Here is a 13878-nt window from a genome sequence, read left to right as displayed (position 1 = left end):
AGAATTAAGGTGACAGAGATTTTTGGCTGCCTTAAACAGCGTGAGTTAGAAGAGGCACTGTATCTGTGTTTACAAGCAAAGCAGCTGTGCTCATGAGCATGAACACCTCTGCCTGAGTCTTTTAAAAACCTAATGACATTTTGCACATGCAGCTGCCTGCTAACAAAAGCCCCCTGGCTCCTGTTTTTTAAAAGTTCTCCACTTCCTGTTACACAAATCACTTAAACTACTCCCAGAGAAATATTTTCTTTATGTAAAAATGATATTTCACTTTGCAGTTCCTTCTTGCATGCATTGAAGTCATTTACTTTATCATTGACTGCAAGTGGAGCAAAATTGGACCTTTATAGTCCATTCTTTGAAAAGCTAACCCTGTACGACTCTTACACCAGCTAAGGATCTGCCCCTAAAAATTACCAAATGCCACCCATCCGCAACAATGGATGGGGGAAATTGATGGGGCCTGTGGTGAAAGGGGGACTGTCCCAGCGGCAAGGGAGGGACACACTCACCAAGGCACAATAAGTAGCTCCTCCCCCTGAGAGTCTTTGGCACCCATTGGCCAGTTGGGAGACAGGGATGCTCATTGGCTAGCATTCCCCAGTTCCCAGAAGAGGTCATGTGGAGCCTCTTTTGGCTGTTACAGAAGGGAAGGGGTTACTCACTGTCTCCTACCTGCATCTCATGGGTGGGTAGGCTCCATGTCAGGGGCTGCAGCTCCTGTCCCAGCCCCAGAGCAGAGGGAGCCCAGCTGGGGGGCAGAGCGGGGTGGGGAGGGAGGTGGAGAGGATTAAGCAATGAGGAAAGGGGATGAGGGAGAAGAGTGAGCGGGGGGTAGGGCCTTGAGGAAAGAGGCAGAGCAGGGGCGGGACCTCGAGGGAAGAGATGGAGCAGAGGCGGGACCCTTGGGGGAAGAGGCAGAGCAGGGGACAGGATGTATTCAGTTTTCGCGGGACTGGTGATCAGTCGAGGACCAATGTGCCTGCCACAGGCACAGGAGGAGAGTCACAGGTCGAGGGGAGCAGCTGGGCAGGAGCTGAGACCTCTGCGGGAATAGTTCATTTTGCAGATAGTGGTGAGTCAAAAGAGGGTGTCCTTCCTGGTTAGGATTCAGAACCCCTCCTACAGGAGGTGCAAGGGATGGATTCAGGGTCTGAGGTTGAGAATAGTGAGGGTCCAAGCCTCAGAGGTGGACAGAGATGATGAGGAGTGGGTGAGTGACCCTGGGCCTGCGCCTCACACCCATAATCTGCCAAGAGCTCTTCAGGCATCCTCGGGATGCAGCGGTGGAGTTTGTCAGCAGTCTTCAGGCACTGAAGGAGGGAATTGCTAACCTCAGCACAGTGGGGCAAAATGGCAACCCAGGTCCCTCCCCCCCTCAGACATCCAGCCCAGGGATGTGGGCTGACCTGGCAAAATCATTGGCATCAGTGGCACATAGGTTGGCAGCCTGCCTGATGAGAGTGGGCCCCTCTCAGATGAGGGGGTAGGACTGTCAAAGGTTTGGGGGGACTGGTACCCCACAAAGGAATATGGAGCAATTAGGAAGGGTCCCCCCTGTTTCCAGGTGGCATCATTCCGAGGGGGTCACAGTACTGCTATCCTTACTTCTGCGCTGCTGCTGGTGGGGGTGCTGCCTTCAAAGCTGGGCAGCTGGAGAGAGGCAGCTGTTGCCTGGGAATCCAGCTCTGAAGGCAGAAGTAAGGGTATTGCCACCCTTACTTCTGCGCTGCTGCTGGCAGGGCGCTGCATTCAGAGCTGGGCGCCCAGCCAACAGCCGCCGCTCTCCAGCCGCCCATCTCTGAAGGCAGCACAGAAGTAAGGGTAGCAATAGTGCGACCCCCCTAAAATAGCTTTGCAACCCCCCTGCAACTCCCTTTTGGGTCAGGACCCCCAATTTGAGAAATGTTGGTCTCCTCCACAATATCTGTATAGTATAGGGTAAAAGCACACAAAAGATTTGATTTCATGTTGGGGGGGAGACCAGATTTAATTGTCCATGATGCATATTTCATGGCCATGAAATTGGTAGGGCCCTAAGTAGAAGGACTTAATAGTGGGGGCTCATGCTACATATGGCGGCGTGGGGGGGGTGATTAAGAGAATTTAGTCAAAGGACAGCAGAAGAGCCTGATTTACCCTGGGGTAAAATAGACCAGGACCTTTGCTGAAATGTCTGACTCCTTATTGCCCTGCCCAGCTGACATTCACGGAGAGCGGGTTGCCTGTGCCAAAACCTTGGCTTCAACATGACGATATAAAAGCCAATGTGTGCTTTGCATTTAATGATGGGAAATGTTTTCATTCCCAGTGCAGGTACAAAACACCACCACAGGAGGTGCAGGGATCCGCATAGCGCCCTCTCCTGTCATGGGGTAAAGGATGGTTCCAACAGGACAATAGGAAAGGGGGTCCTCGAGGTCCCAGTGCTTCAGGAGCTGCTACAGGGGAGGCAGTAACCATGGAAACGGCTCCTTCTCCAAGTAGAGACAGTGTTATGGAACTTGTTTCTGAACTACCCTAAGAAAACAGACGCTGCTTACTTATGGAATGGATCTTCAGCCGGTTTTCAAATTCCTTATGAAGGCAGGAGGTGCCACTGCTAGGCAGTGAACTTGAAGTCCATTAAAGGCTTTGAGTATATAGTAAGGGCAAAGCTCACCTTGGAAGTAACAGCAGGGAGAGTGGCAGGCCTCTTCTGATGTATTCCAGTGCCAGATTTGCGCATATCTCCCCTGGGTGTGGTACCAAAGAAGGCGAAGAGGGAATACAGGCTGCTCCATCACCTGTCCTACCCCTGAGGCTCATTCGTAAATGACCATATTGACCCCCTGCTGTGTTCAGTGAGATATTTGTTGTTTGATGCTGCAGTAGCCTGAGGTTAGGGACTGTGGCCATGGGGCACTGTGGCAAACTGTGACATCGAGTCTTTATGGGAACTTTACATGTATTTTCAAGTTGTTCTCAAATTCCTTTCCTGACAGATTCCCCCCTGCTCATAAAATCCCAGCCTCCATATTGCTCCCTTTAAAATAACATGAAGGCTGTGGGTGAGACATGATGATGGAGAAAGGAGAACAGTAAAAAATTGCTATGAAGCATAAATTCAGACCTGGGTATCCTGACCTCTTCAGTTAACAGACAGAAAATTATATAGTTATCACGTACACAAACATTTCAGGTATGCCTTCATCTTTCTGGAGTAGCAAACACTTTATATACCATAACTCAGCTGATCAGAGTGATAGAAGTGGTTCCCAGGAGAACACACTAGATAAAAAAAATCAATGTGAAAACAGTAATATCTAATCTTCAGACGATAGCGACACAGCAACTTCTGTGCTGAAAACCACATCGTTTAGTGGAGAGACAGACACTGAAACTATCAGCAGAGCCTTATGATTTCCTAATACCTGTAATGACTGCTCACTGAGCTCTATTACCTGTTAAACCAGTCATCTGTGTAGCGGGGATATGGGTAGGGATCGTTACTGCTGAAGTCATAGCTGGCTTTGGCATTCTGGAAAACACAAATATTTCAATGAGTCTGCATGAAAACAGGCCAACAAAGCAAAACAGAATGCAGAATGAGGGAACTTGTAAAATGTTAATAAACTCCCCTTTTCGTTCTGTTTTATCCGAGTGTCGTCTAATATATCTGGTATGCTGGACATAACACATCTCAGCTATTATTAGTTACCGCATTAAATGTCTGAGATGAACTTTCCTCAAAGGAGTATTCAAGCAGCATGGGCTGGTGTTTAGTACTATTCCGACTTCTGTCTCTGGGCAAGTCATGTCACGTCTTTCTGCCTCAGTTCCCCCCAAATGGGGATAATAACATTTACCCACCTTTTACAGTGCTTTGAGATATTTGTATTACAACTGTTGGGCATTAATTATTAATTATTATTATTATTGTTGTTGTTGTTGTTGTTGTTGTTTGTTGTTTGTATTAGAGTGGTGCCCAGAGGCCCCACCTGAGGGGGAGGGCTCATTGTGCTAAGCAGTGTACAAAAAATATTAAGAGACAGACCCGAGCCTGAAGAATTTACATCTAAATGGACAAGGCAGACAAAGGGTGGAGGGGAAACAGAGGCCCAGATCAGTAAAGTGCTCAAGGACACACAGCATGTCAATGGCAGAACCAGGAAATGTCCATAAGTGGAATTTTTCTTTAGGAGGAGAGGTAGATTCAAGCTAAAAACTCAGCTTAGTTTTTACATAAGAACGGCAATACTGGGTCAGACCAAAGGTCCATCTAGCTAGTATCCTGTCTTCCGACAGTGGCCAAAGCCAGGTGTCTCAGAGGGAATGAACAGAGCAGGTAATCATCAAGTGATCCATCCCATGTTGCCCATTCCCAGCTTCTGGCAAACAGAGGCTAGGGACACCAACCCTGCCCATCCTGGCTAATAGCCATTGATGGACCTATCCTCCATGAATTTATCTAGTTCTTTTTTGAACCCTTGGTCTTCACAACATCCTCTGGCAAGGAGTTCCACAGGTTGACTGTGCATTGTGTGAAGAAATATTTCCTTTTATTTTTTTTAAACCTGCTGCCTATTAATTTCATTTGGTGACCCCTGATTCTTGTGTTATGAAAAGAAGTAAATAACACTTCCTTATTTATTTTCTCCACACCAGTCATGATTAGTCATCTCTTTTCCAAGCTGAAAAGTCCCAGTCTTATTAATCTCTCCTCATATGGCAGCCATTCCATACCCCTAATCATTTTTGTTCCCCTTTTCTGAACTTTTTCCAATTCCAATAAATCTTTTTTGAGATGGGGTGACCACATCCACACACAGTATTCAAGATGTGGGCGTACCACGGATTTATATAGAGGCAATATGATATTTTCTGTCCTATTATCTATCCCTTTCTTAATGATTCCCAATATTTTGTTTGCTTTTTAAACTGCTGCACATTGAGTGGATGTTTTCAGAGAACTAGCGACAATGACTCCAAAATATCTTTCTTGAGTTGTGGCAGCTAATTTAGACCCCATCATTTTATATGTATAGTTGGGATTATGTTTTCCAATGTGCATTACTTTGCATTTATCAACATTGAATTTCATCTGCCATTTTGTTACCCAGTCACCCAAGAGGTTTGTGAGATCCTTTTGTAGCTCTTCACAGTCTGCTTGGGACTTAACTATCTTGAGTAGTTTTGTATCATCTGAAAATTTTGCCACCTCAGTGTTTACCCCTTTTTCCAAATCATTTATGAATATGTTGAATAGCACTGGTCCCAGCACAGACCCCTGGGGGACACCACTATTTACCTCTCTCCATTCTGAAAACTGACCATTTATTCCTACCCTTTGTTTCCTATCTTTTAACCAGTTATCAGTCCATGAGAGGACCTTCCCTCTTATCCCATGACAGCTTATTTTGCTTAAGAGCCTTTGGTGAAGGACCTTGTCAAAGGCTTTCTGAAAATCTAAGTACACTATATCCACTGAATTCCCCTTGTCCACATGCTTGTTGACCCCCTCAAAGAATTCTAGTAGATTCGTGAGGCATGATTTGCCCTTACAAAAACCATGTTGACTCTTCCCCAACAAATTATGAGTATGACAATTTTGTTCTGTACTATAGTTTCAACCAGTTTGCCCAGTACTGAAGTCAGGCTTACTGACCTGTAATTGCCAGGATCACTTCTGGAGCCCTTTTTACAATTGGCATCACATTAGCTATCCTCCCATCATTGGGTACAGAAGCTGATTTAAATTATTAGGTTACACAGTACACTGCAATTTCACATCTGAGTTCCTTCAGAACTCTTGGGTAAATACCATCTGGTCCCGGTAACTTATTACTGTTTAGTTCATCAATTTGTTCCAAAACCTCCTCTAATGACACAATCTGTGACAGTTTCTCAGATTTGTCACCCAAAAAGAATGGCTCAGGTGTGGAAATTTCCCTCACATCCTCAGCTGGGAAGACTGATGCAAAGAATTTATTTAGTGTCTCTGCAATGGCCTTATTGTCCTTGAGTGCTCCTTTAGCATCTCAATCGTCCAGTGGCCCCACTAGTTGTTTAGCAGGCTTCCTGCCTCTGATGTACTTAAACAATTTTTTGCTATTACTTTTTGAGTCTTTGGCTAGCTGGTCTTCAAATTATTTTTGGCCTTCCTAATTATATTTTTACACTTCACTTGCCAGAGTTTATGCTCCTTTCTATTTTCCTCACTAGGATTTAATTTCCACTTGTTAAAGGATGCCTCTTTGTCTCTCACTGCTTCTTTTACTTTGTTGTTTAGCCATGGTGGCTCTTTTTTTTGTTCTCTTTGTTTTTTAATTTAAGTGTGAAAGAAGCTTTTCACGACTGTGAGAACTTCAGGGGCTACTGCCAGCAATTTTGCAGCAAAAGCCAGACCATAGGAATTCAAAACAGTATGTTGGTGAAGTGTCTAAATGACAGAGAGAAAATGTATTGCCAGTTCAAACACCCCATCTTAAAGTATCAGGATGAAATCCTGGCTCTGTTGAAGTCAGTGGGAGCTTTACCATTGACCCTCCCTGTTGCTGTATAATACACCGAAGAGAAGTGAACGAGTCAACAGAAAAAGATCAGGTCCTTTCATGTATTAACACGTACTGTGTCCACTTATAGTAAGACCAGCTGGACAGCTAACTGGGCATGGTAAAGTCAGAATGAAAATCCTGGCTGTCTATGGATAATTTGATTAGGAGTTAAAGTACACTCTGTACCAATTTCTAGGTTTGTTTCCTCTAGAGAGAAATGCACTTGAATCAGGAATTAAAGAAGTTTCTAATGCTATCGCCATGGATTCTGCATGGTACGGATTTTAGGCAGACTAGAGGTAACTAATTTTAATTCAAATCTCATTCTCCTAGCCAGTAATGTGAGTATGTTCACACTCAAAACCTAATTTGATGAGTTCTGGGCTTTGCCAGTTCCTCATTTGGTGCAGAATTTCTGACCCTTTTCCCATAAAATTCTCACTTTAGTGAAAATTGCTATTTCAATCTTGGTGTGGGTAGATTCAATCCACTCCCCGCCTGCTAAACCCAAAGGAAATTACATGTGGCTAATTTGTCAGGAAGGAATTAGACATGCAGACACCCTTTGTATACTCATCAGCTGCTCTTGGTGTCGGTATCAGACAGTTTGTCCAAAGAAAGAAGGGATGGAAGGTCCTTCAAGATATATAATTATATCACTATATATTCAAAATAGGGATGGGCAAATTGCTTCAGAAAACAATCCAACCCACCCTACAGACTGTAGTTCTCCTCTATGTTCAATCAAACAAAGCATCAATTTCAGAAAAAAAATTCCTTTTAAAGAAAGACACCTTTCAAAATTCCCTCTCTCTGATCTACCTTATTTTGGGTTACCCACTAGAGTACTGCATTCACAGAAGCAGAGTATTTTCTAAGACACCGTCAGCATAGTCCACAAAGAGCAGAATTAGGAAGACTAAGAAAATAACTACAGATTCAAGTATTTAGTTCCCTCTTCCTTTTCTTCAGGCCCTTTCTTGAAAACAGCAAGCCTTCCGCAGCGTTTAAGAAATAAAATCCTTCTGACACTGGACAAAGTACTTTATATTAGAGCTGGTCAGAAAATAGGATTTATTTTCATGGAATGTTTTGACTTTTTGATGAAAACTCAAAAATCAAAATATTTTGTCGAAAAACCTATGCTGCTTCAGAGCCTCATGGGAGCTGTAGTTTGCGTGCCTTTCAGTTTCGGCTACGTACTTTAGTTTTCATCCAAGAACTGAAAACTTCCATTTTGGGGAGTACAGTTTTTTGATTAAAAAACAAGGCAGAGAAAGCAGACACTTTCCCCTTAAAAGTTCATTTAATCAAAAACCCAATTTTACTATCAAAAAACGGTTTTGGCAGAAAATATTTGATGAGCCCAACTTGATATTATTATAAACAGTAGACTCAAAAATTTATCCATTGTTATTGCATGGAGAGACTACTTGTCTTGTATTTTAAAGGCCATCTCTAGCTTGGTTCCTAACATCCTGCAACCCTTATGCTAATAAGATGCTACCACGTAACATTTGATCAGAAAGTAACACACTATCAAGCAATAAATCACACAAAAGTTCATATACAAAGATATGATTTTGGCCCACGAATAAAAACAAAAAAACAAAAAAATAAATTAAATAAAAGCTTTGACTTGCATTTTTCATACAGTTGCCCTGTATTTTCTTGTGGCAAACCCTTCTATTGTATAACAGTTATTCTGTTACATATGGAAAATACTAAACCAATTATTTCATATGCTGTTTAGCAATGATTGTGTATCTTGAATAATAATGAACACTTCCTGATATTTTACATGGTTTTATAGGCCTCTAAAGAGCAATGCATAAGCAGCTATGTTTTCCTATTTAATTCAAGAATTTTTCCTACACTTATATGACAGTCCAAGAGGCAAACGTTAAAAGATATGCCTCTCATTAGTAGTAGACTAAATTCATCTATGGTATTTGAATAAGGATGACTTTGGTCCACAGTTTTTTGGGCTTTAAAAATATATATAAAGATTTTTTAACATAGTGTTCAGTTCTTTGCTTCCTTATATGGGTACAATCCCCTATGGAACTGGTCCTGTAACTTCCGGTTTTCTCTCTTGACTCCTATACTGACCAAAAGACAAAGAAACACTAAGCCTAAATGATGGTGTGTAATGTCTTTGACAAATTGCTTGTGAGTACTGTTCAAAGCTGTACAGTGGAAATAAATAATTCAGTTGTTGTACATAAGATCTTAAGTACAGAGGATAAATTCTTCATGAGATGGAAAAGCAAACAGTGTATTCTTTGCTTAGGGGAATATAACTGAGGGCAAAATGCCTCACTGAAAAACACACAAACAATGGCACCAAAACAGTGTTGATATGGGGAAGGCGTCCCCTATTTGCCAGCTGAAACATTTGCCTTGCGTTTGTTTCAAGACTATTCAAAAAATCCCCCTGGGTTCTTGCTGCAAACAGTTCTGGCATGAAAATTTCTCAGTAACCTTTTATTTACATTTTAAAAGGCATCTATAAATAGATGCATAGGAAATATGCTAATTAGGTATACAGTTCATTTTATATATAGTAGTTAATTTGTACAGGTGAACATTATAAACACCATTTATTTTGGTCCAGCACTGTTATTTGCAATTAGGTGTACAGGTATCCGCAAATGGACACCAGGTTGTCAGCCTGTCTGGGGTGCAGTGCAATTTGGTGTTAGCTCTGGGCCATTGCTCTTTGTCCTTGTTCTGTGTGTATAGAATATTGACTTGAACCCAGTGATCCTTGATTGAGACTGTCAAAATCAGGCTAGGATTGTCCCATATCTTTAATTTCTTGTATTTTCTTTTGTCAGAACATGATCACATGACTTTATGTGAGCAACACAATTTCTTTTAAAAGACTATTCCTCTTTGGAACAAACATAGCTCTTTGTTTTCATGTATATGGGACAGAAGGCAGTCAGATGCTACAGGGATGGGTGACTATATAGTGACCTAGCTAGATATATAGCATGGACCCCTGGGCAGGCCTGGATGTGTGTAGAAACTGAGTTATCCCCTCTGTCACCCACAGAGATTGTGGATATTTTATTTCATTTTGTTGGTGGTTTCTAGTATGGAGAATGAGGGAGTTCTGTGTATTATTTTTTATAACCTTAGTTTACCTGTATGATATTTTCCTGCCTGATGATATTTTCCTGATAGAATAGCATTAAATCAGAGGAGGCTGATGCGGGGGAAGCAAACATGAAATGAAACAATGGCAGATAAGTCTCCTTAGGGAACAGAGGGGGAAGCTATGGACTGGGCAATGTCTCTGCTAGGCTTCAGCCAGGCTGGCCAAGTTTACTTTTCCCAGGCATCAGCCTAAGATCAAAGGGGATACTAAAGCCTCAAAGGTGTCAGCTTAAGGAAGAAGGCGGCTGTAGTGGGTTGTCAGCAGCTGCCTTGGTGGGGAAAGATTGACAAAGACACAGTGATGGTGAGAGACTCAAACTGTAGCAAGCATGGAGGTAACTGGGGTCAAGGGAACATACAAAAGCATTCAAGGAAAGATTCTGGTGTCGGTGAGTCCCATGCGTACAGGCCTTTCTTGTATTAACCCTTTGCTCTGCGTGCTACAGACCTCTGTGTGAACAAATAATGCTTTGTTTTGAAGAAGTTGGTTTTGAATCATTTTAATCAGCTGCTATCACAGGCTCATGGAGGTAAAGGCCTTACAGGTGTCAAACCCAGTTGGATCTGTTGGGTTAATATGGTTGGGAAACAGGGGGACTGCAGCCCAGAGATCCGGCCTAAGAGTGGTAGGAGTGTGTAGTCCCCCTTCTCCCCAGAAAGGGATGAAGCTGGCAAAGCCTATCCCCAACAGGACAACAGATGGGCCGCCAGAACTTGTTTAAATGAGGCAATAATTATACCTAGCTATTGTATAGTTCTTTTCTTCAGTGGGTATCATTATATTCATTTTACAGACGGGGAAACAGACACAGAGAGGTGAAGTGACTTGTACCAGGTCACCCTGGCAGGCCAGTGGCAGAGCCAGGAATAGAACCCAGGTCTCCTGCAGTATGCACCAGGCCATGTGCCTCACCTACATAAATCTTTCTCTTTCTTCCCCCACCCCCAATTACAGAAAGCACCATCACAATTGATACTAATTGGCACCCTCACTAGCAGCCTCAATGAATAAGGTCTAAGACTGAGTAGGCCAGGGGAGTAAATCCCCTTCTTCTCGCTAGGGATGGCCCCCCTGATAAATGTGAGGTATCTTGGCAGGAAGATGCCAATCTTTCATGGAAACAACAAGGAGTCCAGTGGCACGTTAAAGACTAACAGATTTATTTGGGCATAAGCTTTCGTGGGTAAAAAAATCTCACTTCTTCAAATGCATGGAGTGAAAATTACAGATGCAGGCATTATATAATGACACATGAAGAGAAGGGAGTTACCTCACAAGTGGAGAACCAGTGTTGACTCCCTTCTCTTCATGTGTCATTATATAATGCCTGCATCTGTAATTTTCACTCCATGCATCTGAAGAAGTGAGATTTTTTTACCCACGAAAGCTTATGCCCAAATAAATCTGTTAGTCTTTAAGGTGCCACCTTGTTGTTTTTGTGGATACAGACTAACATGGCTACCTCCTGATACTTGAATCTTTCATGGGTTCATACCACATCATTCTGTGGATAAAATGAGGACTTTGCTTTTCAGTTCTATCTGGTATCTTCCATGAGAACAACATTTACTAACACAACGTTCAAAAAGAAAGGGAATTCCCTGCACCGACTCCAGAAAGCAAGAGGGAAAGATGAAATCCTGTGAACGCAGGGGGGAAAAAAAATCTATTCACTCACTAACATGCTCCTTGTGGTGTCGGGCGCCTAGTTTCATAGGTTTTAAGCCCAGAAGGGACTCATTAGATCTTCTAGTCTGGCCCCCTGTATATCCCAGGCTATAGAATTGTATTCATTTATTCATGTATGGAGCCCGATAACTTGTATACAAAATTCCCATCACAGTTAATGTAAGTTCCCTGTGTTCATCTCCAGCACATTAAGAAACAAACAACCCCTAACTATTTGCAGCATACTACAGGTTTGTACATACAAGTGATTTAGTTTGGGCTGAAATGTGACTGATGGAATACTGCTGGCCCAGCACAGTCTGAGTTTTCAGACACTGCCGACAGCCAGAACACATCAATAAAATGACAAGTCATCTTCAAAAATTCCTTGCCTGTGAATACAATAGTTTGCTTCTAGCAATATAAGAAGCCCCTATACTTATTAGTTATAGGTACATCATAAAAGGAGAAGATTCTCAATTAGATAAAACCAGCCAGACTTCTAATACTGAAAGGGTAGAAATCCAATCCTGCTCTCTTTGAAAGGAGCCAGATTATAATAGATTGGAAAGGCATTTGAAAAGAATAGGATATGCCGGCCCTTGGTTAGCACCCAAGCTCACAGACCTACTGATTCTTCTCTACTGCTGATCCAGCTATTAAGTGTTGCCTCAGGGATTCTACTTCTCCTCCCAGGGTGATGATATATTGCATACTGCCTGTTCTCAGAGCTCACTAATTACTGACGGTACAGTACAAGGTGCAACCATGATTTCAAAATGCAAAGCAACAGTCTGCAAAGCTTCCAACTGGAACAGCTGCTCTAAGAATTAAGCAGTTTAAAATAAAATAAAACATTGGACAAGATTAGTGGAGAAGGACTCCGGCTTGCCACATGAGTTTTGCACAGACATCCACAGATGTAAGCAGGGTCTGAATGAGCTCTCCCCTGACATCTGGTGATGAGCTGGGGGAAAAGACTTCAGGGACTGACTTTGTTTGCACAGACACACAGAGTAGGTGTGACACCTACTCTGCCTAGGTGCACAGCATGATGGAGCTGTTTTGCCCAAATGCTCACTTTTGGCTGGTGTCAGATTGCAAGTCACTTTGATGTTGGGTGCTGGGGTGATAAAAGGTTGTTGTCCTTGTTGTGTGAGTGGGGGCAGCAGAACTATGCTTGGCATGCCCTGATTGAGGACAGTCACTCTCAAGGGAACTGCACTCTCTAACCAAGGCATAAGGGGGCCAAGGGCGAGTGGAGAGGAGAATGGGTGGGGACAGGTGCTTGTACCTGGTGGTGTGGTCTCTGCCCAAACAGTCCTAGACATCATTTGACCCTTTCCCTCTTCACTGTTTAATAACAGAGCTGATTAGACTCAACTGGGCGTCTTTTGTTTTGTTATGGATCCACCAGAGCTGAAATAACTGATAGCCCGGTCTAAGGGTTAAGCCTTAGGCCAGCATGTGGGACATGCTTGCGAATCATGCTTGTAGCATTTCCCCCAAATTAATGCCAAGTTCTTTCCCCCTTTTTATTAAAAGTTTTCTTCTTTATACTCAGACTGAGTACTTATGAGAGGGGAAGTATTGCCTCTTTAGAGGTGCCCGGAGTGGTGTGTAATTTTCCCAGGTTACTGGGTGGGGGCTTGAGCTGCTTCTGTGTTCTATTGTTAAAAGAACTCTTAGATATTGAACTCGGCCCTTGTCACTGCCAATTCCACTTGACAGAAGGGTTACACAAACAATATCACATTTCTCTTCATTCTTGTATTCTTGCAAACCAAATTTGGAGTGGAGACATGGATTTCCTTAGTTAGGAAATGCATTTGTTGTCTGCAGCAGAGCTGGTCAGAATGTTTTTCCATTGGGAACACCAGTTAATTGAAATTGGAACGATGAGTGGAGATAGTTTGAACCTACCTGGTTCCTTGGCTTGCCTGACTGGTTTTTCAACACCCACCTGGCAGTCTGATGGGGAGCCAAGAGTCTGGAAGCCCTGGATTCCAAGAACCTAAGCTCCCAAATCCTTGGCTCCTTTGCAGTTTAGGTGGCTACTGTGGAACGGGGCTCCCCAGGCTTCCTGGCTGGCCGATGGGGAACCAGGAGCCTGAAAGCTGTGGGAGCTGTGCCTCACAAGCTCTGAGACTCAAAATCCTCCATGAAATGGAATTCTCTTTCTGCACAGAGCTTTAGTCCGCAGTCACATGGACAGCTTAGTTTAACTGGAGCAGATAACAACATTCTGGGTAACATCATAGTAATAGGAATTTGAGAGATAGCCTCAAGACAGTTCTTGCATTAATTTCCTCAAATCAAACAAGTCTGTATTAGGTTAGAAACCTATCTGAGGAATTAGGTAGCAAGTGGGATAAACTGTTTAAAAACAAATCACTGACTTTGTATGATTTTGTATCAGGATGCTGATCTTATTTGCTCTGGCCTATGTCCTATAGTGCTTTGACTCTTCAGTATTTTCTTGTCTTGTATAGGTAAGAAAACAACTTG

At 42.9% G+C, this 13878-nt stretch overlaps 1 protein-coding gene across 2 annotated transcripts in view; it reads right to left on the bottom strand.

Annotated features, from left to right (window-relative positions):
* Positions 1–13878, bottom strand: part of PCSK2 (proprotein convertase subtilisin/kexin type 2) — a 188448-nt gene that overhangs the window by 42094 nt on the left and 132476 nt on the right. For both annotated transcript variants that reach the window (XM_065589670.1, XM_065589671.1), the window contains one exon: positions 3444–3520. In XM_065589670.1, the coding sequence (XP_065445742.1) occupies positions 3444–3520 (77 nt within the window). The remainder of the gene's footprint in view (positions 1–3443; positions 3521–13878) is intronic.

The sequence above is a fragment of the Chrysemys picta genome, chromosome 3, assembly GCF_011386835.1.
Source record: "Chrysemys picta bellii isolate R12L10 chromosome 3, ASM1138683v2, whole genome shotgun sequence".
Classification (NCBI taxonomy): domain Eukaryota; kingdom Metazoa; phylum Chordata; order Testudines; family Emydidae; genus Chrysemys; species Chrysemys picta.
Note: the sequence above shows the minus strand (reverse complement) of the source record. Positions and strands in the feature narration are given on the sequence as shown.